The 22,719-nt window shown below is 43.0% G+C and overlaps 1 protein-coding gene across 1 annotated transcript in view; it reads left to right on the top strand.

Annotated features, from left to right (window-relative positions):
* Positions 1–5,985, top strand: part of SALL3 (spalt like transcription factor 3) — a 22,696-nt gene extending 16,711 nt beyond the window's left edge. The window contains exons 2-4 of the mRNA XM_088675271.1: positions 1–905; positions 1,122–1,462; positions 4,617–5,985. The exon at positions 1–905 is cut by the window's left edge and continues 2,044 nt beyond it. Coding sequence (XP_088531397.1) covers positions 1–905; positions 1,122–1,462; positions 4,617–5,048 — 1,678 coding nt within the window. The 3' untranslated portion in view covers positions 5,049–5,985. The remainder of the gene's footprint in view (positions 906–1,121; positions 1,463–4,616) is intronic.
* Positions 5,986–22,719: the final 16,734 nt, after the last annotated feature.

Below are 22,719 nucleotides of genomic sequence, written 5' to 3'. Positions count from 1 at the left end.
CATTTGTCACCGTGTGCTCAGTTGTCAGAGTGCTCTCAAGATGCATTACAGAACCCATACAGGAGAAAGACCATTTAAATGCAAAATTTGTGGACGTGCATTCACTACAAAAGGCAATCTAAAAACACATTTTGGAGTTCATCGAGCGAAGCCACCACTTAGAGTACAGCATTCGTGTCCCATTTGTCAGAAGAAATTTACAAATGCTGTTGTTCTCCAGCAGCATATTCGTATGCACATGGGTGGGCAAATTCCAAACACGCCGTTACCAGAGGGCTTCCAAGATGCTATGGACTCGGAGCTTTCCTTTGATGAAAAGAACGCAGAAACGCTGAGCAACTACGACGATGACTTTGATGAAAATTCCATGGAAGAGGACCCAGAGTTAAAAGACAACACAAATGACTCCTCCAAACCTCTTCTACCTTATTCCACTTCATGCCCACCTTCCCCCCCATCTGTAATTTCTAGCATTACTGCTCTGGAAAATCAAATGAAAATGATTGATTCTGTCATGAACTGTCAACAGTTGACCAATCTGAAATCATTAGAAAATGGGTCAGGGGAAAGTGACCATTTAAGCAACGATTCCTCGTCCGCTGTTGGAGATCTGGAGAGCCAGAGTGCAGGGAGCCCTGCAATGTCTGAATCTTCTTCATCCATGCAGGCGCTGTCCCCTGAAAACAGCATCAGTGAAAGTTTCAGATCAAAATCCCCAGCTTTTAGCAACCAGGAAGAACACCAAGAAATACAATTAAAGACAGAAAAACTTGACAGTCCACCACCACCACCACCACCTACTGTTGAAAATGGAGGTGCACTGGATTTGACAGCCACCAACCCGGGAAGGCCACTCATCAAAGAAGAAGCTCCTTTTAGCCTGCTGTTCCTGAACAGAGAACGTGGTAAGTTTAAAAGTACTGTTTGTAATATCTGTGGCAAGCCTTTTGCTTGCAAGAGTGCATTGGAAATTCACTACCGCAGCCATACTAAAGAGCGTCCATTTGTATGTACAGTCTGCAATCGTGGGTGTTCCACTATGGGTAATTTAAAACAGCACTTACTGACACACAAATTAAAAGAGCTGCCTTCTCAGTTATTTGAACCCAACTTTACTCTAGGTCCCAGCCAAAGCACTCCTAGCCTGGTCACCAGCACTGCGCCTACTCTGATCAAAATGGAAGTGAACGGTCACAGCAAGCCGATCTCATTGGGCGAGGTCCCGTCGCTTCCAGCTGGAATCCAGGTTCCTGCTGCACCACAGTCAGTGATGAGCCCGGGCATCACTCCTATGCTGGCACCACCGCCACGCCGGACTCCCAAACAGCACAACTGTCAGTCATGTGGGAAGACCTTCTCCTCAGCAAGCGCACTGCAGATACACGAGCGCACCCACACTGGTGAAAAGCCATTTGGTTGCACAATCTGTGGTAGAGCTTTTACCACAAAAGGGAATCTGAAGGTAAGAAGGGAATCTTTAATGTCAGAACTTAAATTGTAAGAATGTGAGAGTTTAACAATGTGCCGAACCTCATGTGTTCTCATTGTGTGGGGGTGTGGGTGTTTTCTTACCCAAATCAAGAGATGAGGATAGTGTGGCTATATTGTGACATCCTTACATTATATATTTTGAACCAAATGTAAGGACTAAAATTTTGTGGGTGCATACAAATTATTCCATTTTTTAAAAATGTGTTTCAGACATGCGCTTTCCCCTTTATTGATGGCTCCTGAATTCTTAGATTGTAGTAGAACGATCGTGTGAATACTTTGGTATTTTAAAAATGATTTAAAAACAAACTCCAGTTCCACGAAGTTAACTCCACAACTATAAGCAAATAAGCCGCCAATCCTGTTTTTCTTGAAAATCTGAGGTTATAGATTCCAAGATTTCGTGTGCTGCAGAAGCATGAGTTGTATTCAGCTGAGTTTTATTCAGCATAGACCCACTGAAATTAATGTACCTAATTTTGGGGGTAACCCTACAGCAAGATCTGCTGGGATGAGCTCCTTAGGATGCAGCGGATCTCCAGCTCAGCTGGTTTTAAGTCCCCAACCATTGGCTCAGTTTAAGATTCATTGGTGTAATTTGCTTGTTGCAGCTGAGCCAAAGCTGGTTGAGCTGAGGCCAGTTTATCAGTCCCCCTAAAGGGGCACACTGGAGGTGAGACCCAGTAAGTGGGGAGGGGATCTTAAGCCCATTCATCTCAGTCACATGACCTGGCAACTCAGGATAGAACACTATTTTAAATACTTGCTTTCCCTCTTCCAGGCTTAGACAGAGCAGGAGCAGCAGTCCTGCTGCTGGACAGGGTTTGGCCCTGGTCTAAATTAACACTGGTTTGCTTTATGCCAGCTTCTTATCCATAGGATTGCTCCCTTAGTCATGCTCATTCATTTCAATGGGTCCGCTTTGAGTAAAACTTAAAGTAAAACTTGACTACCCATGAGATTTATGACAGTAGCAATCTTTTTTTTTAAAAAAAACCTAGTACGTTTCTGAGCACAATTCATAGTGATGGTACTGGCCTTTAAAGCCCTAAATGGCCTCGGTCCCGTATACCTGAAGGAGCGTCTCCACCCCCATCGTTCTGCCCGGACACTGAGGTCCAGTACCGAGGGCCTTCTGGCGGTTCCCTCATTGGGAGAAGCCAAGTTGCAGGGAACCAGGCAGAGGGCCTTCTCGGTAATGGCACCCGCCCTGTGGAATGCCCTCCCATCAGATGTAAAAAAAATAACAGCTACCAGATTTTTAGAAGACATCTGAAGGCAGCCCTGTTTAGGGAGGCTTTTAATATTTAATCGATTATTTTATTTTTCTGTTGGAAGCCGCCCAGAGTGGCTGGGGAAACCCAGCCAGATGGGTGGGGTATAAATAATAATTTATTAGTATTATTATTTATTATATTCACATCAGAATATATTTGAACCCTTTCTGCCGATCATGCCAATTTAACATATTAAGGGTTTGTCAGCCGGGGTTACCAAAAGCTCTGCGGGAAGCCCCTGTTGCAAATTGTGACTTCTAACTTGCTTACAATGTTCAAGGATGTGGCAGGTTTTTGATATGTCACAAAAGCAACATTTTAAAAGTAGAACTGTGGCACCATATTTTATCCCTACATAGTTCAGGTAAACATAAGAAGGTGAGATGCAGTTGCAGGGTTTGCATGAGATAGAAAGGAGCCTGAAAAAAGCCTTGGACTTGCACACTCTTCACTCTCCTCCTTCTGCACCGCCTAGTTCACCAGCATTTGCTCTCAGTTTCTTATATCTTGTTGGCCTCCTTGCTAGGCGAGACTCAGGGATCATGGTTGATCACAAACTTTGGTTAAACAAAATAAAAAAATTCCTTCAGTAGCACCTTAAAGACCAACTAAGTTTTTATTTTGGTATGAGCTTTCGTGTGCATGCACACTTCGTCAGATAACTTCATCAGATAAAACATAGTTGGTCTTTAAGGTGCTACTGAAGGATTTTTTTTATTTTGTTTCGACTCAGACCAACACGGCTACCTACCTGTAACTTTGGTTAAACAAGCTAGCTTCATCATCTATAGCTTGAAGTTGACTTGTTTAGAAACTTAGCAGAATTTTTGATCAACCACAATTTCTGACTCATGGGCAACAAGTCCAGATTAGAGGAAAGTAATGGTGATGTCCTCTTCTAGGTGCATAAAACCAAGGAGATGGGAGCAGGGAAGGCTGATGCTTTGGTCAAGTTCATTCTGGCTCATGCATGCAGTGCTAAATCATGGCTGAGTGGTATGAGTGAAGGGGAGACATTTTAACTGACAGTAGACCCAATCCAGTTTAAATTATTTGTGAATAAGCTTCACATAAAGCCAAATGATTTCAGTTAGTTTTGACCAGGCTTCCTCAACCTTGGCCCTCCAGATGCTTTGAAACTACAATTCCCATCATCCCTGACCACTGGTCCTGCTAGCTAGGGATCATGGGAGTTGTAGGCCATAAACATCTGAAGGGCCGAGGTTGAGGAAGCCTGGTTTTGGCCAACATTTTCTATTAGTTTCTATGGTACTCAGTCCCAACTAATATTAGATGGATTGGGGCCATTTAAGAAACGAGGTTTGGATCCAAATATCCCATTATATGACTGGACATATTTTTACGTATTCAACAAGTACCATCTTGTCAACAGCCTCCAATTCCCCCAAAATGCCACTTGGGAGAGTTCTCCAACCTTCTAAAACTACTTTTCAGAGGGCATGAAGGGCTTCATATTAAGGTGAATCAGCAATCTTTCTCCTCATATAGTGGGATGTTTGCATCCAGGTCATTAAGCATAAGTGGGCGGGTGGGGGATAATTGAGGGAGAGTTTCAGTAATGGGAGCCAGTGCAATTGGACTGAAATAAACCAGTTGTGGGGGGTGGGGGTGAACGACCCCCAGGACAATGCACAGGAAGAGTTTTGCACTTCCTTTTGTTACAAATGCGTGTGATTTATAAGAGCAGCGTTGTTGAAATGATGATACCTTGGTTTTATGTGAAAACTAAAACTGGTTTTTAAAATTAGCCTCCTCATGGACTGTGTAGATCGTTTTGAATTTTGCTTCTTTTGCCAATCTTTTGTTTGTTTTCTTCTTTCTCTAAAGGTTCACATGGGAACTCATATGTGGAATAATGCCCCTGCCCGGCGTGGCCGTCGGCTGTCTGTGGAAAACCCCATGGCTTTGTTAGGTGGTGACGCTCTGAAGTTTTCTGAAATGTTCCAAAAGGATTTGGCAGCTCGGGCCATGAATGTTGACCCCAATTTTTGGAATCAGTACGCTGCAGCTATTACTAATGGACTTGCAATGAAGAACAATGAAATTTCTGTCATACAGAACGGAGGCATTCCCCAGCTCCCAGTAAGTTTAGGCGGAAGTGCCATTCCGTCTTTAAGTAACATTACCAGTGGCATGGACAAAGCACGCACCGGCAGTAGCCCTCCCATCATTGGCTTGGACAAAGCGAGTTCTGAAACGGGAGCCAACCGCCCATTCACAAGGTTTATTGAGGATAATAAAGAGATTGGCATAAATTGAAAGCATTCAAGTAACAAGCAACTGTTGGACCACTACTCAACACAACATTTGTTCTTTCATGTACAGTTTTGGGAGTTAAGCATTAGTTTCGTGACCTAATTGCCTAGGTTCCCTTTAAGATTTTTACCCCCATAGCAGAAATACATAACTTCGTGTCCGCTGAAAAGTTGTCTTGCAAGATTTGCATGGCACTGCTTTCAACAGTGAGCTGACTGTTAGCGAGAACTGCAGAACTCTTTAAATTTAAGTAAAATGATAAATCATTGGATAAACTGCATTAGGGACTGAAGGAAGCTAAATTGTTTCAATTTATGTTCTTTAACAAAACAAAACGACACCAATTGAGTAAAAGGGGGCTTCTCAATGGCATTTTCAGTCCAGCTCCTCATTTGCTGGTTTTGTTCCACTTAGCTAGAAACTTGAACTATGTTTTTAGAAATCCTCTAACACTCAATAAGTGATTTAGTACCCTGATGCTGTGTATGATTACAGTATTCTTGTCTGTAGTATTTATAATGTAAAGATAATGCGGGTAACAGACAATATACTAGCCCCATCCTTAAATGAAGCTTTTGTACTGCAAAATACACCTGGCTATGTGATTTTCTTTCTTTTTTTAAGCAAGTTTTGTTTCCCTATAAATAAGTGGTTTATTTCAATGCAGGCAAAATTGTGAAGTTTTATTGGGAAAGATAGCATGCTTTTCATGTGCAAGTACCTGTCAGTAACAAACCATTTTAATTTAAATATTTGTAGCTGCTATGTGGACAGTTGTTCTATTAAATGAAAAAAAATGTAGTGTGGACTTCAGTTCATGGTTGGAAAACAAGTTACAGACAAACCTTATCACCATATATTATTCACAACATTATAAGCAGTTGTGAATAAAACATTTCATGTTATCAAAGGCAGTACAATAAAAAGACAGTGTTTGTATAATGTGTTGCAAACTCTTAATTTATACTATTGCACTTTTAGTATTTTATATTTAGGGAGGTTTGTCTATAATTTGAATCTGAACAAAGATGTAAACTATTTTATAAATAGTACTTTGGCTTGAGGAAAAATGGGGGGGGGGATATTTCGTTGTGTTTGTCTTTAAGGTCAAACAGTAGGAGAGATCTGTGCTCCTTTAAACAGGAAAGCCACTAAGAACTGTCAGGATTCTTGGGTAGAATGGGGCCTGCCATTTCTTAAACCGAAATGATTCATTTAACTTTTCTATAAGCCCACCCTCCAACAGACCTTTGATATGTTAATCTTAGGGCTGTGATATCAGAGCAAGCCTAGGAGAGGCTAAAGAAAACATTGTGTAGGCTTAATTTTGCTGTAATCTGTTCTGTCTCTTTCACTCCCACCCACAAGCAGGATGCTGACTGCTTAATAGCACTGGTATGTAAAAGCAAAACAGAAAACAAAAATATCAGTATCAGTCGTAACTTGAACGTAAATTCCCAACTCTTACTGATCTCTTTTTTTTAAAAAAATTCCAATATTTACTACAAAGCACAATGTATTCTGAATATTCAAATATAATTTTCAGTTGTTTTAAAAGCATTGTTTAAAATTGTGACAAAAGGGAATGTTTCCACTCTTACGCTAGGGTGTTGGTGAGGCTGGGGGCGTAAATCAAAACTTGAACAGTAAATGTTTTGTGTACTACCTCATTTTTGTGCATTACAAGCATGGTGGAGTCTGACACTATGAACTTCCGTCCAACAAAATTGTTCAAGGGACATTATGGGTAGCTGGGAAACAGCACAAGACGTTTTATGCCCCTGAAGAAAGAATCAGACAGTGAGGTCTTCTCAGTTGAGATGGAAAATAAAATAAAATAGGACAATCGCTTTCTTGTGCAACAACAAAAGAAAACATTACTGTAAGAGGATGGACTGTTTCTGCCATCGTGTCATTGAATGAAAAGTTTAAAAGACTTATTAGCAGTTTGTTTCTGTTTTGAAATGAACAATGAACTATTACAGCTCTGTTTTCTACAGCAGTGATACACAGAATATATATGTGCATATATACATGCATATATCAAATATATATGTAGGTATGTATGTGTGTGTATATATATACATATAGATATATATATAGACTATATATAGAATATAAACATCCTTATATTATAACACCAACCATCGGTGACCACCCATTTGTGTTTGGGGGTGTTTCAAAATTGGGAAACAAAGAAAACTGAGGTGGCTTAATGTTGCTGTTTTTCAGCAAATGAATGTTTTTATTTATCTGTGTCCATTTCTGGTGTGAAATAATATTTTTTTTTGTTTAGTATTTGGTACCATGTAGTGTTATCTCTTCTCCCTAAAGGATGTGCATAACTTAAAAAGAGATGTAAAGTGTTGTAAATAAGATGGCTGATGAAAGTACAGTAAGACTGACCCCATTTTGTATTCAGGGTTAGGTCCTTCCTCTCTGCATGGTGAAGAGAGACACTATTTTTATACTGCGATACCATGTAGGGCTAGGAGCCTCCCTGAACCACCTGGGAATTGTTACCTAGATCCAATATTTTTTATTATTAAATCTTGTTGGCTTGACACATCTACTGATTGAAATGGATGTCTTAGTCTAGGTTACTATTTTTGTCATATGGAATTGAATAAAATGCAGGATGTAATATTATTTCCGAATTGTGTTCCATGATTATTCTAATAGCGCAGAGTGAGATATGGGAGCAAGGCCGTCCATGGGAGATGGATGTTAATGGCTTTTAACTGTCGGGTATGAAAGTTAAATACGGTTGGAATCTTGGATTTACACAATTTGAGTCCAAAGAACTAGCATTGGGAAACCACTTTTTGCAATTTTTTTAAAAAATGAAATCACAGAGTCCTACAGACAAAAAGTACACCAGCAATGGAATAAAAGCTGGATCAAAATAATGGTGCTTTGACGCAGTCCTCTTCTGCTTGTCTCCCTTGGGTGCAATTGTGCCTTTTTCAATTTACACAAATTTAAATTTGATTTACACAAACTACACTGCATATGTATTCTCAGTGACTGTGAAACAAGAGATGCAACGATGCACACACAATAGGTAATGCACATCCAGGTCCCCCCTCCCTTTTTATTCCCGTTTCCATTCATGCCGAAACGAAGTTGCTGCTGAAGTTAAAATTGTAGGAAAACCCTAAAGGGGGTTGCACAGATCATGAATACATGAGTTTGTGGATCCCAGTGAATAACTGGAAAGACATGCCATGCCCCTTGCTTTATTATCAGCAGAGAATTTTATATAGAGCGAGCCATTTGTGCGTACGAACCTTGCGAGATTGAAATAGTGCTATTGGCTGCTAATGTGTAGCAGCGAGATAAGTGAATCGTCGCTCTCGCAGTAAATGTTCTTGCAGCAATAGAGCAGTTTTAACCATCGCAGCCTACCTTTTTGAACGTGGACTTAAACCGTTAGCAAGAAGTCTGAGGAAAGGTCTTTTTCGTCTCTACATGGTACGTGGGCGCCAAGGTCATTTATTTCACAGAGTTTATGACAATTTTGCCACTGTGTTTGATACAGGTTGGCTTTACAGTTGCAATGTTAAAGTGCAAGCTCTGGTGACATTAGCTACATATCACTCCTCAGAAGCTGCTGAAAAGTGGAAATGAAAACTTAACCAGAGTGTGTTATAGGCCATTGGAGACGGGAACATGACAAGGACTGCAGGGGCCTCTGGCTTGTTGAAGGACGGGGGGGCAGAAATCTTCAAAAAAATAGTTTTTGCCTGCCATAGATAAATATGGGTTGAAAATCATGTTGGAATTCAACAAATATATGAAAGGCAGCCTGTAATTCCCCAAACACTTACAAATATGTTAGAGAAACAGGAGTGGATCTTTAAAATTGTTCACTTATATGTTTCCCATTTATGTAATATGAATATTTCTCTCTAATCCCCTAAATTATACTGTTAATGTATTCTCTTTCCACTTTGTTATCTATGTTCCACTAAATAGTATAGCAAAATTAACACAAGTATGGATGCTCAAGCAAATGAGTAACCCACCCCCTTTCTTGGTTGGTGCAGGCCAGCATCTTCAGCGACAGCGTTCTGTTCACCAGCTCCTGTAATTAAAACAGGTCACAACCCTTTGCTTTTTTACAAGCATAAATAAGGATGCCATTTTATTTTATTTTATGGACTCAGCTAGACAGGTGAACAAGCAATTTATATGCGTTGTATGTACGATATAACACTGGGCCACCAGATGGCAACATGGAGTACTGTTTTTCTCTATCTGTTTTCCCTGTTTCAATTTACAACGCTTTAAACTGAAACGCTTATTTGATACGTCTAGATCCAGCCTAAGATTCGTGTTCCTGTGTTTTCAAGTAGCCATATGTCACATGTACACTCTAAAGTTTTGGTATACCCTAATATGCAGGAAGATGCCTTTGTTACCTGGCTAAGATGCTAAAATGTCACAATACTAAAGGTCATTCTTTTAGATTCTTCCTAGTGGTGCAGGAATAAAACTGCTGGCATATTTGCAAAGCTAAGGAGGGTCCACATTGGTTTCAAATTGGATGGGAGACCATGTGTTGAAATTCCTGCATTTCAGAGGGTTTAACTAGATGACCCTCTGGGTACCTTCCAACTTTGCAATTCTATGATTCTAAGCTGGGATAGTTTTATATAGAACACTGCTATAATTGTGAAGTATGTGATTTTTATCCTCCGTACTCCCCAGCTCCTGCCGCCAGGGTGCAATGGGGATCTCTTTGGGGGGGGGGTGCCTGGATTTTACACACACACACCCTGATTGCACATGACGTCAATAAGATGCCACACCTCAATGTGGGGGGGGGGGGGCAAGTCAGCGCCCCTGATCCAGGAAGGCTCTAATTTCTTATGACTTTAATGGACACTTAGCTGTAACCTAAACCAGGCCCCTATAGGGAAAATAAAAGATTCAACAAGCACTAGGTTTGACATCTAAGAATTGTTACACGCAAACATGCTTTAGACTTAGAGGTAGAGGTTGCTTCAGCTGAAGAAATAGCTGCAGAGGCACAGAGCATCTAAGGTTGCTTTCATATTATGTGTCTCACAACTTAGCTCCGTTTGAGAGTTTTCCCGAAGGAATTCAGAAGACCAATGGAGAAAGAAATGGATGGGGGAAAGGAGCTACAGGATGCAAGCGCCCCATTCCCTGTCCAACTGAAGTCCTTTCTAAGAGACCTTGCACACAAGAGGTAAATATGCCTGCTGATTTTCAAAAAGCTAAGGTTGCACACTGGCCATGTGACCATGCAGCTGATCCCCAGCACCACAAAACTCAACAATTTCTACGACTATCCTGCAGAGTTCCAAAATGGTATGAAGAAGACAGAACAGATCATAAATTCAACAGCTTTTTCTCTGCTAACATCTTAGGACTTGGGAGACAGAGTAGTGTGCCCTATTTCAATGGCTATTGAAACAATCCGTATTTCTACTTTATTCTGATTTCGAGTAATAGAACAATTGCTAGGTACTATCTGATGATCTCTGAAACGGCAGTTGCAGGTGTGGATGTTTTCATTAATTTGTCTTTCTGCAATATAAAAGATCAAAGCACACGTAAGAAGGTGACATTGGGCGCAGGCTGACTTTTAGATACCAGACTTCAGACAGAAAACCTGTAACTTGATGGGTCCTGTGGATTTATGAATTAATTAAATGGATTTATGGTTGTTCAACATATTTGATGATGAGGAACAAGGGATCTCAAGTCATGATTCCAAAACATATTGTCAACAAAATGGATGCAGATTACTTGACATTTATAAGACTGGTACCATCTGTTGACAACATGCCCTTTGCATTCCCATTCAGCGGCTGCAGTCCTGGGCCTGCTTGCCCTTAAACAACTGTATGATCAGTGCATTGTGGCATACATGGATTTTGATTTCTTATACAGTATTATAGCACTAGGAATGCAACACAATATCAGTGGCGTGTCAGGATGCTCTGTAACTGCTGCTTTCAGATTCAGTACAACACAGAACTTAAAATACACCTTGGCCCATTCAGACATGTGGTGGAATACTATACTTTAAACGAGCCTGGAAGATAATCAATTAAAATGGCTCAATAGATTTCAAACCACGATTTTACAGCATTAAGGAGGACATGATTCAACCGCACTGTATGCCCCTATTATTATTATTATTATTTATTAAATTTGTATACCACCCTTCATCTGAAAATAACAGGGTGGTTCACAACATAAAAATACAAAATGAGTACACAAAATACATAATAAAACAAAAGCAAACCAATAACACCCTTCCACACACACAAAATCCCATTTAGAAGGCCATAGAACAGGCATCCCCAAACTTCGGCCCTCCAGATGTTTTGGACTACAATTCCCATCTTCCCCGACCACTGGTCCTGTTAGCTAGGGATCATGGGAGTTGTAGGCCAAAACACCTGGAGGGCCACAGTTTGGGGATGCCTGCCATAGAGTATTCAATCCACCTAAGGCCTGCTTATGGATAAACGTTTTCACCTGGCATCTAAAGATATGCAATGAAGGCACTGTGTGAGCCTCCCTAGGGAGAGCATTCCACAAATGGGGAGCCACCACAGAAAAGGCCTGTTATTATGTTGCCACCCTCCAGGTTTCTCACGGAGGGCGCTCATGAGAGCATCTCAGATGATGATTGTAGTCTTGAGGTATGTTATATAACGGTCCCAAACTGTGGTGCACAGACCACTAGTAGTCTGCAAGGTTCATTCAGGTAGTCTGCAGCATGCCTGTGGATTTGTGATTGAAACAAGAGATGGCAAATCCATTGCATTAAATATCCTCAGCAATTTTCAGCTGGATCCCTTGGGAGGGGCAGGTTTCAGAACCACAGTCCTGCGACATAAGCTTTTGGACTAAACAGAAAATTTAAAGGAAATCTTAGTTCATTCTTATCTAGGGTGCTGAAGTAAGCGGGTGTGATGAGCATCAGTTCACATTAACGTCTGTATCAAACCCAGTAAAATGCACACTTTCAGCTGTTATGGAAATGTCTATATGCAAAGGAATCCAAAGTAGAGATTAGGCTTCTTTGAAATGAAACTAAAATGAAAGGAGAAAGTTTGGATGTCTTCAGACACTTTTACAAAAATGCACACATGGAACATATACAGAACTTGGGAGCGGAAGACCCTCCTCTTAACTGAACTGCTTTCTCCTACAAATCGGAAGAAAAAACATATTTGAAAATATGCTGTCTTTATACACATACAACAGTTGCCATACCAATTAGCTAAATGTAAGTGGCAGGCACCTGTATATTCTTACCTGAAAGATGCCTTGCTAAATTGCTCGGACAGCTAGGGTGTCACTATGTTAGCAGGGATACCCATTACAGGAAATGAAGGTCAAGTCAAAGACAAATATGAATCTCTCTGAGGTTCCTTATAAGGCTGTATAAGGAAATAATCAAAGCATGGATGGAAAAACCTGTTTAAAGTTACACGGAATACACCTGGGATTTCCAAGGCAAATATGGAACTGTCTGTGTATCTAAATGTACTGCTGAAGACTTTAGATGGAAAAGGATGGTGGGTCTCTTCCCCCCCCCCCCCCACCTCCTCCCACCCCCCAATCTGGTAGGAAGTTATTGATTCAAGACAATTTAGCTGCCCCAGTTGTTGTAGCATCTGCCAGGAGGTTTCTTGCTAAATAAACTTCAACTTCTGCTTTCGTGTGTACTGTGCTGGTGGGTTGTGTAATTATTTTTTTTGTAATAAAAGAGGCTCCTTAAAACATCAAGAATTACTTCTAATCTGAATTACCCAAATTCCACTCTGGGAATATATATCCAGATTACCCTATGTTACTTTTGAAGAGGAGACAGATGTTCATGACTGTGAAACAGATATTTCAAGTTATTGGGTTGTGTTTTTTCCCTCTCATTCTGCCGCTCTCTGCTCAGCCAGACTTTGGATACCCAGCGGTAGGCATATGGACAGGGTTTTTTTTTAACTCCTGATGAACTTAATGTTTGCACATCCTCCGTGGCATGATGACTGTTTATACTGACAGGAGCACTGTACCTACTGCAATAGTTTCCAATTCAGATGCCAGTTATAGAGCGAAAGCTATCTCTTGCCATAGTCATTTGAGCAAAATACATGGAGGTTCGTTTCTGTTCTTTTCAGACTTTAAAATATCAGCAGGCAAAATGAGACCGTGCTGAAAATGTCATAAAGAAAGACCTTGCCATGGAGGGTGGTAGAGGAAATTCCATTGCTGATCATCTGCTTTTTGAAAACATTGTCCCCTTTAATAGCCTGGCATACAGATGCCATCCTATTTCCAAAACTGCGTTTTATCGATTAATATTCCACTTTTTAGAAAGTCTTTTCACAAGGCTGCTTACACTGAAAATACCATCCAAAATAACAACAACTCCTCTTTCAAAGCATGCTGAAGTGCAAAGAGAGGTGGTCTGTCTTGCCTCCCGAGAGCAAGAGAATTCTGTAATACAGATTCCACTGTGGAAAAGACCCTGTCATTGGTACTTACCAAGTGAGTCTGATTTAAAGGGAGATCAGAGGCTGAAATGATTCTTTTAAATGTCTGGTAGGCTGGTGATCCTTTGGCTTAGGGATGGAGAACCTGTTGTTGGACTACAATTCCCATCGTCCCTGACTATTGGCCATGATAGCTGGTGATAGCCTGGATGAATCCTGATAAGATCAAAGTATTGTGGGTGGGCAGTTATTTGGTCTGACAAATTGGGCATCCTGTTTACGACTGGTTAGGATGGAGCAGGTAAATGGCTGGGGGCAAGGAATGCCTAATTCCATCTACAGCCCAACTGTTATCGTTCCTGGTCCAGGGTTATCCACCATCAGTAGCCTATGCTGTAGAGACCTCATATTTGGATTAGTGCAATGCACTTTACTTGGGGCTGCATTTGAAAATGGTCCAAAATCTGCAGCCAGTGCAGAATGTGGCTGCCATGTTATTAACTGGGACAAGAAAGACAGGATCGTGGAACAGCTATCCTAAATGCTCTGCACTGGCTGCATGTGTGCTACTGGATTTGACTTAAGGCATTATGGTTTACAAAGTTCTAAATGGTTCAGAAAAAACCCTCTTCCAATTCTAACCACCTCAGTCCTCAATTTTTTTGGGGGGGGGGGGTTGCTGCCATAATTCAGCATGAGGGGATGTTTAGAGGGACCTTCTCAGTGGTGGGGCCCTGACTGTCGAACAATATCCCCTGAGTGGTGTGCCTGTTTCCCACATCGTTGGGTTTCAGAGGCCAATTGATAACATTTTTATTTGGCTAGGTTGTTGCCGCTTGACAAATAGGAGGTGTATTCCTCATTGGCAATATATGAGCTTTGGTTTTTAATGATTTGTTCCTAAATCTTTAGTGTATATATGCACTTTCTGAAGAATAGTTTTGGTTTTGGGTTTTTTTTTTTAAAAAAGTAAATAAATAATAGCAGCAGCAATGTCCTGAGGACCACATATTTCTCACACCTGCTTCCGATAAGGAGGCCCCAGACCGCTTAGGGCATTAAAGGCAAATGACGACAGCCTAGCAACCTTAAGTTGATCCTGGAAATAAATTGGCAGGCTGTGTAAATGGAGTATGACCTTGGTTGCAATATGATCCAATCAATTCTCCTGCTTCTACCAGCGTCCTGGTGGAGGTATTTGGAATTGTTTGGTGTTTAGAACTGCCTTAAGCACAACCAACATAGAGGGCACTGCACTCATCCAAACTGAAAGTAACAAGCAGTGGAAGCCAGGTCTGCCTTCTTCAGATGGAGCCACAGCTGGAAAATGTATATTTACAAGGAAGTAAGCCCACAGTGGGTGGTGCTGTGGGTTAAACCACTGAGCCTAGGGCTTGCCAATCAGAAGGTCGGCGGTTCGAATCCCCGCAATGGGGTGAGCTCCCGTTGCTCGGTCCCAGCTCCTGCCCACCTAGCAGTTCGAAAGCACGTCAAAGTGCAAGTAGATAAATAGGTACCGCTACAGCAGGAAGGTACTGTAAACGGCGTTTCTCTGTGTTGCTCTGGCTCGCCAGAAGCAGCTTTGTAATGCTGGCCACATGACCTGGGAGCTGTACGCCGGCTCCCTCGGCCAGTAAAACGAGATGAGTGCCGCAACCCCAGAGTCAGTCACGACTGGACCTAATGGTCAGGGGTCCCTTTACCTTTACCTTTAAGCCCAACTGAAGAGAGAAGCTGACCTCCAGATAAGTAATATGTAGCACAATCCTATGCATATTTCTTCAGAGGTAGGCTTCAGTGTGTTATATGATATTCACTCCTAAGTACCATATATGCTCAAGTATAAGCCTACCTTTTCAGCACATTTTTTTGTGCTGAAAAAGCCCCCCTCGGCTTATATTCGAGTAAGACGGGCAGCGGTGGAGGGACAAACAGCAAGAAAGGAGCCATTTCTCACCACTGGTCCCGCCACCACCGCCTGCCTCTCGCAGGGGCAGGCACAGGAGCCGCGGTTGCGCCTCTCCCAACTGCGGCTCCTATGCCTGCTCTTGCGACTGGCAGAGGCAGCAGGGGAGGAATGAGCGACCCAAAAGAAGCCCTTTCGGGGTGCTCCTTCCTCCTCCACCAGTTTGTGGTGTGGTGAACCGGCTTATCCTCAGGTCAAAATGTTTCGCCAGTTTTTTTTTGGGGGGGGGGGTAAAATTAGGTGCCTCGGCTTATATTCGGGTTGGCTTATACTCGAGTATATAAGGTAAGTGGGCACAGGATTGCATGCTCCCTTTCCTGGTAATGAGCCCCATCGAAGGCTGTGTGGAACCTATTTCAGATCATGCATAGGACTGTGCCATTGGAAGTATATCCTTATAACCGAATCCTAAATATGTATTTGCAGAAGAAAATTCCATTGAGTTTTCTGGGATTTACTGTACCCCCCTACCCGCCCCCCCCAAAAAAATCCCTGATTTGGACTAGGCTGTAAGTACTGTGTATTGAGGGTCATTTCTCACATTAATCCCCCTCTGCCCTGCCAAACGGAAATGTTCCGATCTAGAGAAATACATGTACAAATAATGCAGGATCACAACTATACATGCCCAGTATATTCCTTTGTTCAGAAGAAAACTAGCTTGAGGGAAGCTAGTTTTCTGTAAAATTCGTACAGCATATGTGCGCCAGACATTTTAAAGCAGCTCCAACAAACCTTTAAAGCACCTGACTTTTCCAAGGAATCCTGGGAACCGTACAGTATTAAGGATGCTGGGGGATGTAGTTGTGAGAGAGAAACTACAGTTCCCAGAATTCTTTGAGGGAAGTCATGTGCTCTAAATGCACTTTGGAAAACAGCAAAGCTCACTAATAACTGGTGATAATAGCAAGAAAAACTAGCATTTTCTAAATTTGGAAAGTGTGATGGGTATGGATAACCTTTGCTCTATAACGCATTACACTGTGAAGCAGAAAAATTCCATGTGACACGTCCACAATAGGATAATAATCTAAGAATGTCATTTTGTATCCCACCACCCATACATGAGGAACAGACAACATCTGGAATAAGTAAACATTATGTCTAGTCTCATGAAATATTTCAAAGACTGCATACAGAGACTTTGAGTATTAAAAATAATTAAAGCTAGTGGAAACATTTGTGTTATGACAGGAACGGAAATTTGTTAATGTGTTTATTCAGGCAACTATTATTACCAAATCTTAAAGCAAGCCTTCACCATATTCACTATAGGATATACCGTATATATGACAAATAGCAAATGCTGAATAAAGAATGCATTATATCCAACAAAAAATACTGGTCAGAGAGAGTCAAAGATCCACGCAAAGAGAATAACTAAGTTTTCATAACACTTCACAAAAATAGGATTATTATTAGTACATATTTAATAAATAAAAGACTGCAGAAGGACAAATGTATGCATGGAAATAAGCTGCTCTAGATATTGTCATGATTTGTTAAAGTTTCATTATTATTATAAAAATATTTAAAAATAGAAGTAATATTATGTGGCTTCTACAGAGTAGAAATAGGAGTCTTGTAGCTTAGGACGATACCATCTACCTTACATGGACATGCTATTTCCCATGGATATTACCAGCCAATCAATCTACCATACTTGTTGTGAGGATAAAATGGGGAGAAGAACCATGTATGCCACTTTGAGCTGCTTAGAGAAAATGAGGGATATAAATGCAATAATAAAGTAAGCAAAGCAAGGAAAAACATAGAGACTGCAAACTGCATTGGCTCAGCAGCTCATTGCTTAATTTTATTATTATTATTTAAAATTAATTGGACATCAGATTGTTGCTGTTGTTTTTAAAGAATGTGTTTCGTCTTAGAAGAGGCAGCCATTTCCCCATAAAACTGGGTGAAGCCCTCTTCTAAGCTGGTGTCTGCTGCATGATCTAAAAGCCACCACACCAATAAAAAATAATAATTAAAACCTCCTCCTTTGGTATAATATTTATTATAGGCCAACTTATGCAGATATAACTGAGTAATCAATTTCAACTTGCACAATTAAGATTTCTTTGATCTCAGATGACATCCCTTTCCCTTAAACACACACGCATTTCAGTTCTGAGGGACAAAGGCTTACATTCCTATTATCTAGATAAAACAAGATCTTTCATCTAAGAACCGCACAAAGCATCCATTATTAAACGATAGACTAAGCCGTCGATGCTGAAAGATATCAGTTCAGCTCCTATTGTAGTTCTGTTGATGACTACATAAGCCCAAGATGGAAAGTATAGATTGTGCTGCAGACATTGCAGCTGAATCCACGCCCAAAGGTTAATAGGTTTCACTTCCTGCGTATTTGCTTCATTTTGGTGTTTTTGATACTCGTTGCCACAATATTTACTACAGCAGAATGAGCTGCTGTGGACCAACTAGCTTGATTTGAGATTTCACTTACTATATTCTTCAGAATTGCAAGTTCTCAGGTTGGGTTTTAAGTCCTCACCCCCCCCCCCCGCAAAAGCACCTGAACTGCCCATGTGTAAGACAGCGTGAACTAAAATTTGGAAAATAGTATTATTATTTGTTCATGCTGAACACAAGGGCTGGAAATGTAGTGGGACAATTAATTCCTTTGGGACTTTTCCCCTGCCCATAGACAGAAGTCACTGGACAACTATCTACTGCTCCGCCTGTCTCTGTTGTTTGTTTGTTTGTTGTTGTTGTTAGAGGCTTTATCAAATTTGAGTCCAGTGTGGTTTACAAAGTTTCTAAAAATGCAACTATTTAAAATGACAAAATAAAGAATGCCCAAAGTACTTTTTAAGAAAACCCTGAGACTTCTATCCAATGTAGCATTAGAACACTGTTCCATTGGTGCAAACATTTATGCTTGTCAACTGGGGCTTGTGTCCCCCCTCATCCCTCTGCCTGTGCATCCCATATCCTGCCCAAATCTGCTCCAGAGGATTGGGGAGAACAGATTTATTGGTACATGGGTTGGGGAGGGGGGAGTTATGCACAAGCAGAACTCCTTACTTAGGACTACACTGATTACAAGCCAAGGTGAATAAAAAGGGTTGTTTGTGTTGATTAGAATGCAGTGATGATTCCTGGAGGCCGTCCTCAAATGTAATCCTAGTCAGGGTGCTAGAAAATATCCTCCTTTAATCGCTACCACCTTCACTTTGGGCTGGAAAGGGACACAGGGAAGGGAGGACACTGGCAGATAACCTAAGAGCATGGGCAGGTTGTGAAGAGGATAGGCAGGGCTTTGTTTCAGCCACAACTCACAGGGACTCAGTTCCGCCGGCTCTCAGGTGGGCGCCATTGCCATTCTAAGAAAACAAGGTGGGTTCCGGCACCTCCTTCCCCCCCCCCTTGAAAAATAGCACTGAGAATAGGCATTATAAATAACATTTTAACTAGTACATGGGATTATAAAACCTAAAGTGCTAGTTACAGTCACTGCACTAGTCAGAGCCAGCTCTTTAGGCAAAGCCAGAGATGTGTTGCTGCTTTTCAAAATCAAGGAGGGGAGATTATTCCTTCCCAAATTGGTTGCCACCCATGTCTCCACCCCCCGCTTCCATACTGTTATAACATTAAGTAAGAACAGGGCTTTTTTTTCAGTCAGAACTCACTGGAACTCAGATCCGGCGCCTCTCAGGTGGGCGCCATTGTAATTCCGAGAGAATGAGGGAGGCGTTCAGAGCAAGGGCGTACCCACCACGGGGCAAGTTAGGGCAGCTGCCCTACTCTAGAAGCCAGCTGCCCCCCCCACAAGGGCGTACCCACCGCGGGGCAAGTGGGGGCCGCAGGCTGCCCCTCCCTAGAAGCAGGGCTGGTGGGCAGAGGCGGAGCACAGCCCGGCGGAGCGCGAGTTCGCCATTCCCGCCACGCCGCGCCGCACCCTCCCTCCAGCTCCCCGGCGCGCCCTCAGGCAAGGCCAAGCATGGCGGGGAACCAGGGAGCGCGGCGCGGTGGGCGGGAACGCCGAACTCGCGCTCCGCTGGGCTGGGCTCCGCCTCCGCCCACCACCCCTGCTTCTAGGGAGGGGCACAGCCCGGCGGAGCACGAGTTTGCCGTTCCCGCCCGCCGCGCTGCGCCCTCCCTCCAGCTCCCCGTCGCGCCCTCTGGCAAGGCCAAGCGCGGCGGGGAACCAGAGAGCACGGCGCGGCGGGCGGGAACGCTGAACTCGCGCTCCGCTGGGCTGGGCTGGCCTCTGTCTCCGCCCACCAGCCCTGCTTCTAGGGAGGGGCACAGCCAAGCGGAGCGCGAGTTCGCCGTTCCCGCCCGTCGCGCCGCGCTCTCCCTCCAGCTCCCCGTCACGCCCTCAGGCAAAGCCATGCACGGCGGGGAACCAGGGAGCGCGGCAGGGGGGCCTTCCTGCCCTGGCGAACTCCTGCCTTGCTGCCCCCTTTCCGGGCGCAGCGGCGGCTGCACTATTGCCGGCGCCTCCCCAGCTTTCCTCTCTGTGACAAAGGCGCCTGCCTTTGGCCAGGGTCTTTTCGATTGGGCCATCGCGAGGCAGCAGGAGGAGCTTGGCTCCGTCATCTGCCCGCATGCAAAACCGTGCAGGGGTCGGCAGTTGCTGAGAACAGGGTCACAAGGAGAGAGGGGCGTCTGCGCGGTTCCAGATCTCTCTTTCTCTCTCTCTCTCAATCTCTCTCTCAATCTCCCAGCTGGAGGGAGGTCGCGCCACGGTGCGCTCTGTCGGGCTGTGCTCCGCCTCTGCCCATCAGCCCGGCGCCTCTGACTGCACTTTCCCCGCCCACTTTGTGGCCCCTCCCCTTCCGTGCCTTGGCCCCTCCCCTTGCCCCCCCTAGTTTTGATCCTGGGTACGCCCATGGTTCAGAGCGAGTTCCGGCACCTCTTTTTCTAGAAAAATTTCAGAGTAAGAATGATTTCTAGTTAAGGACAAACTGTCAGTTTAACTCTGGCGAAGATGACCCCATTCTAATCTACAGGATAGTAGTTATGAGGAGAGAAGGGCTGTTGGCTTGGATTTGCCAGAAATGAAAGTGTGTTTTCAGAATTCTAGGGGTTCTTTTTGCGCGTTTTCTAAACTGGTTCCGGGATTGGATCCGATATTGAGGGGTGAGCTGATGAGTATGTGCAGTGGAGGGAGAGAGAAGAGTTTAGGCCATCAGCCTGCCCTTTCCAACTTGGCTTGAACTCCTGCTACCTCAGGCTGTACGTTTAACACTATTAAGGGAACAGCACTTTTAAAAAAAAATAAACTCAAGGATGCCATTGATACTGTGCAGATGAAGAGCAGCGGATTCTGTCGTGGAACACAAACATACAACTCATCAGCACCTTGGAAGACCAGCTAAACAATCTGAAGCATGAAGCCAAAATGAAAACACCATAACTTATCCAATTGGAACTACAGGGGAGATTAGGTAGACAGAGTAATTACCTGAATTGGAATTTAGCCAGGACACCAGGGCCAAGTGTGCATATTCTTGTGCAGAGTAACACAGGGTGTTTAATGACTGCATGTGACCAAGATCTGAATTTAGCATCTGCTACCACAAGATGTCATTTCTTTTCAGCCTTGTCTTAATTTAAGAATTATATATTACAGCCAAATCATAGACATGCGCTAGCAACATTTCATAGAATCTTCTTTGGCGTAATCAATGTAAGTAATTTACTAGATAAAAGAATGTTAATAGCAAGGACTGTATAATTTGTGTGACTACAAATTGCACCTGTCTTTCAAGGGAAGAAAGGGCTACCGCTGTGCAGAGAGAGTGGATGGAGTGCAAGGTCAAGTGCAAGCACTTCTGTTTAACATGCAGCGTCTAGAAACATCCATTGGTGCTTTCAGAGAGAAGCGGAAATTATAGCTAGCAAAGTTATTATAAATAATTGTTGTGCCTTCTCTTCCGAGTGGACTTGATAAGGCAGTCATAATTGAAACGTATAAAATATTAATTGGAAGGTGTCTAAAACGAGTCTTTCGCAAGTGTACAAGTTACACTTCTGCTTTGAGACTTTGAGAATAGAGAGGAAGCATAAAGCAAGGGTGGGGGCTGGCTAAGTGACTCGCCTTGAAATGCTATATTAATATGTGTCATATGCTGGAGCAGAAGTGTCTTGCTAAATTGCAGTGAAAATCCCAGAGATAAGAAACTTGGGTCATCTTTTGGATTTCCCAGACATTACTTGGACTTCAAAGGTGGAAGTGATGTCCGGGGAGGGCGGGGCGGGGTTAAAAGAAGCTTGTAACTTTGTTGGTGTCTGGATTTTTACTTCTTGAAATATGGCAACCCTACTCTAGGGTTGAAATATGGCAACTCCTCTCCCCTCATCTGTGAATTCTCTCTTGGGGGTGGGGTGGAGCTCCAATTTTGTGACCCTTCATGGTTTGGGGACCAGACTACCTGAATAACTGATGCTTTCAACATATACTTACCTGGATCTTGAGATGTTCTCTGGAGATGTTCTCTGAAGGCCCTGTAAGACTTTTGGTGGCAGCAGGAGAGACTTTACAGTGGTGGCCCCCTGGCTGTGGGATACCCCAAAAGAGGATCAGCTGGTGTCTACTTTGTTGTAATTGTGGATTTTCCCATGTCTTTTATTTTGTCTTAACTCTGACTGTTTTTATGCTGTTATACCTTTCTTCTTGTTTTGCTATAGCCTATGAATAATATACTGTACATACATATATACATTCTACAAACATGTGATGACTTTTGATTAATATAAAGAAACTGGATATTGAAATACAGACTTGTCTTGCATGAAAATACCCTGTAAATTTTTACCTCTGGTACTCTTACTGGTCACCAGAGACAAACGCTCCAAGCTGCTTCTCCCTTCTCCCTTCAGTATAGCAGACAGGTTCTCCCCTTGTCTCTTCAGCCTAAGCCAAGTGATTTGGCAATCCTCAGGTTTTCTCCAGTATATAACAACAACATTATTATCTGTACTGAGCCCATCAAACTGCCCCACTCTGAGCAAGCTATTCCACCTGCCTCTCAGGTCTTCCTTCTTATCCCTAAACCATCTTCCTCTGCTGTCTTCTTTTTCTGGCTCTGAATCTGTCGTCTGCTTCCCAAGAATGGCTCCTCTTCTTTGTGTGCAGGTAAGCCTACCTGCTCCTACCTGGCTGATCCCCCTGGCACGCCTCCCTTCGGCTGGATTAGTCGGCTGCCTGAGTGGGCGGTGACTCCAGCCTCCAGCCTCAGGTAGGCAGTGC

This window comes from Zootoca vivipara, chromosome 8, assembly GCF_965207765.1.
Source record: "Zootoca vivipara chromosome 8, rZooViv2.hap1.1, whole genome shotgun sequence".
NCBI lineage: Eukaryota > Metazoa > Chordata > Lepidosauria > Squamata > Lacertidae > Zootoca > Zootoca vivipara.
This window is presented reverse-complemented; position numbering and strand designations above follow the sequence as displayed.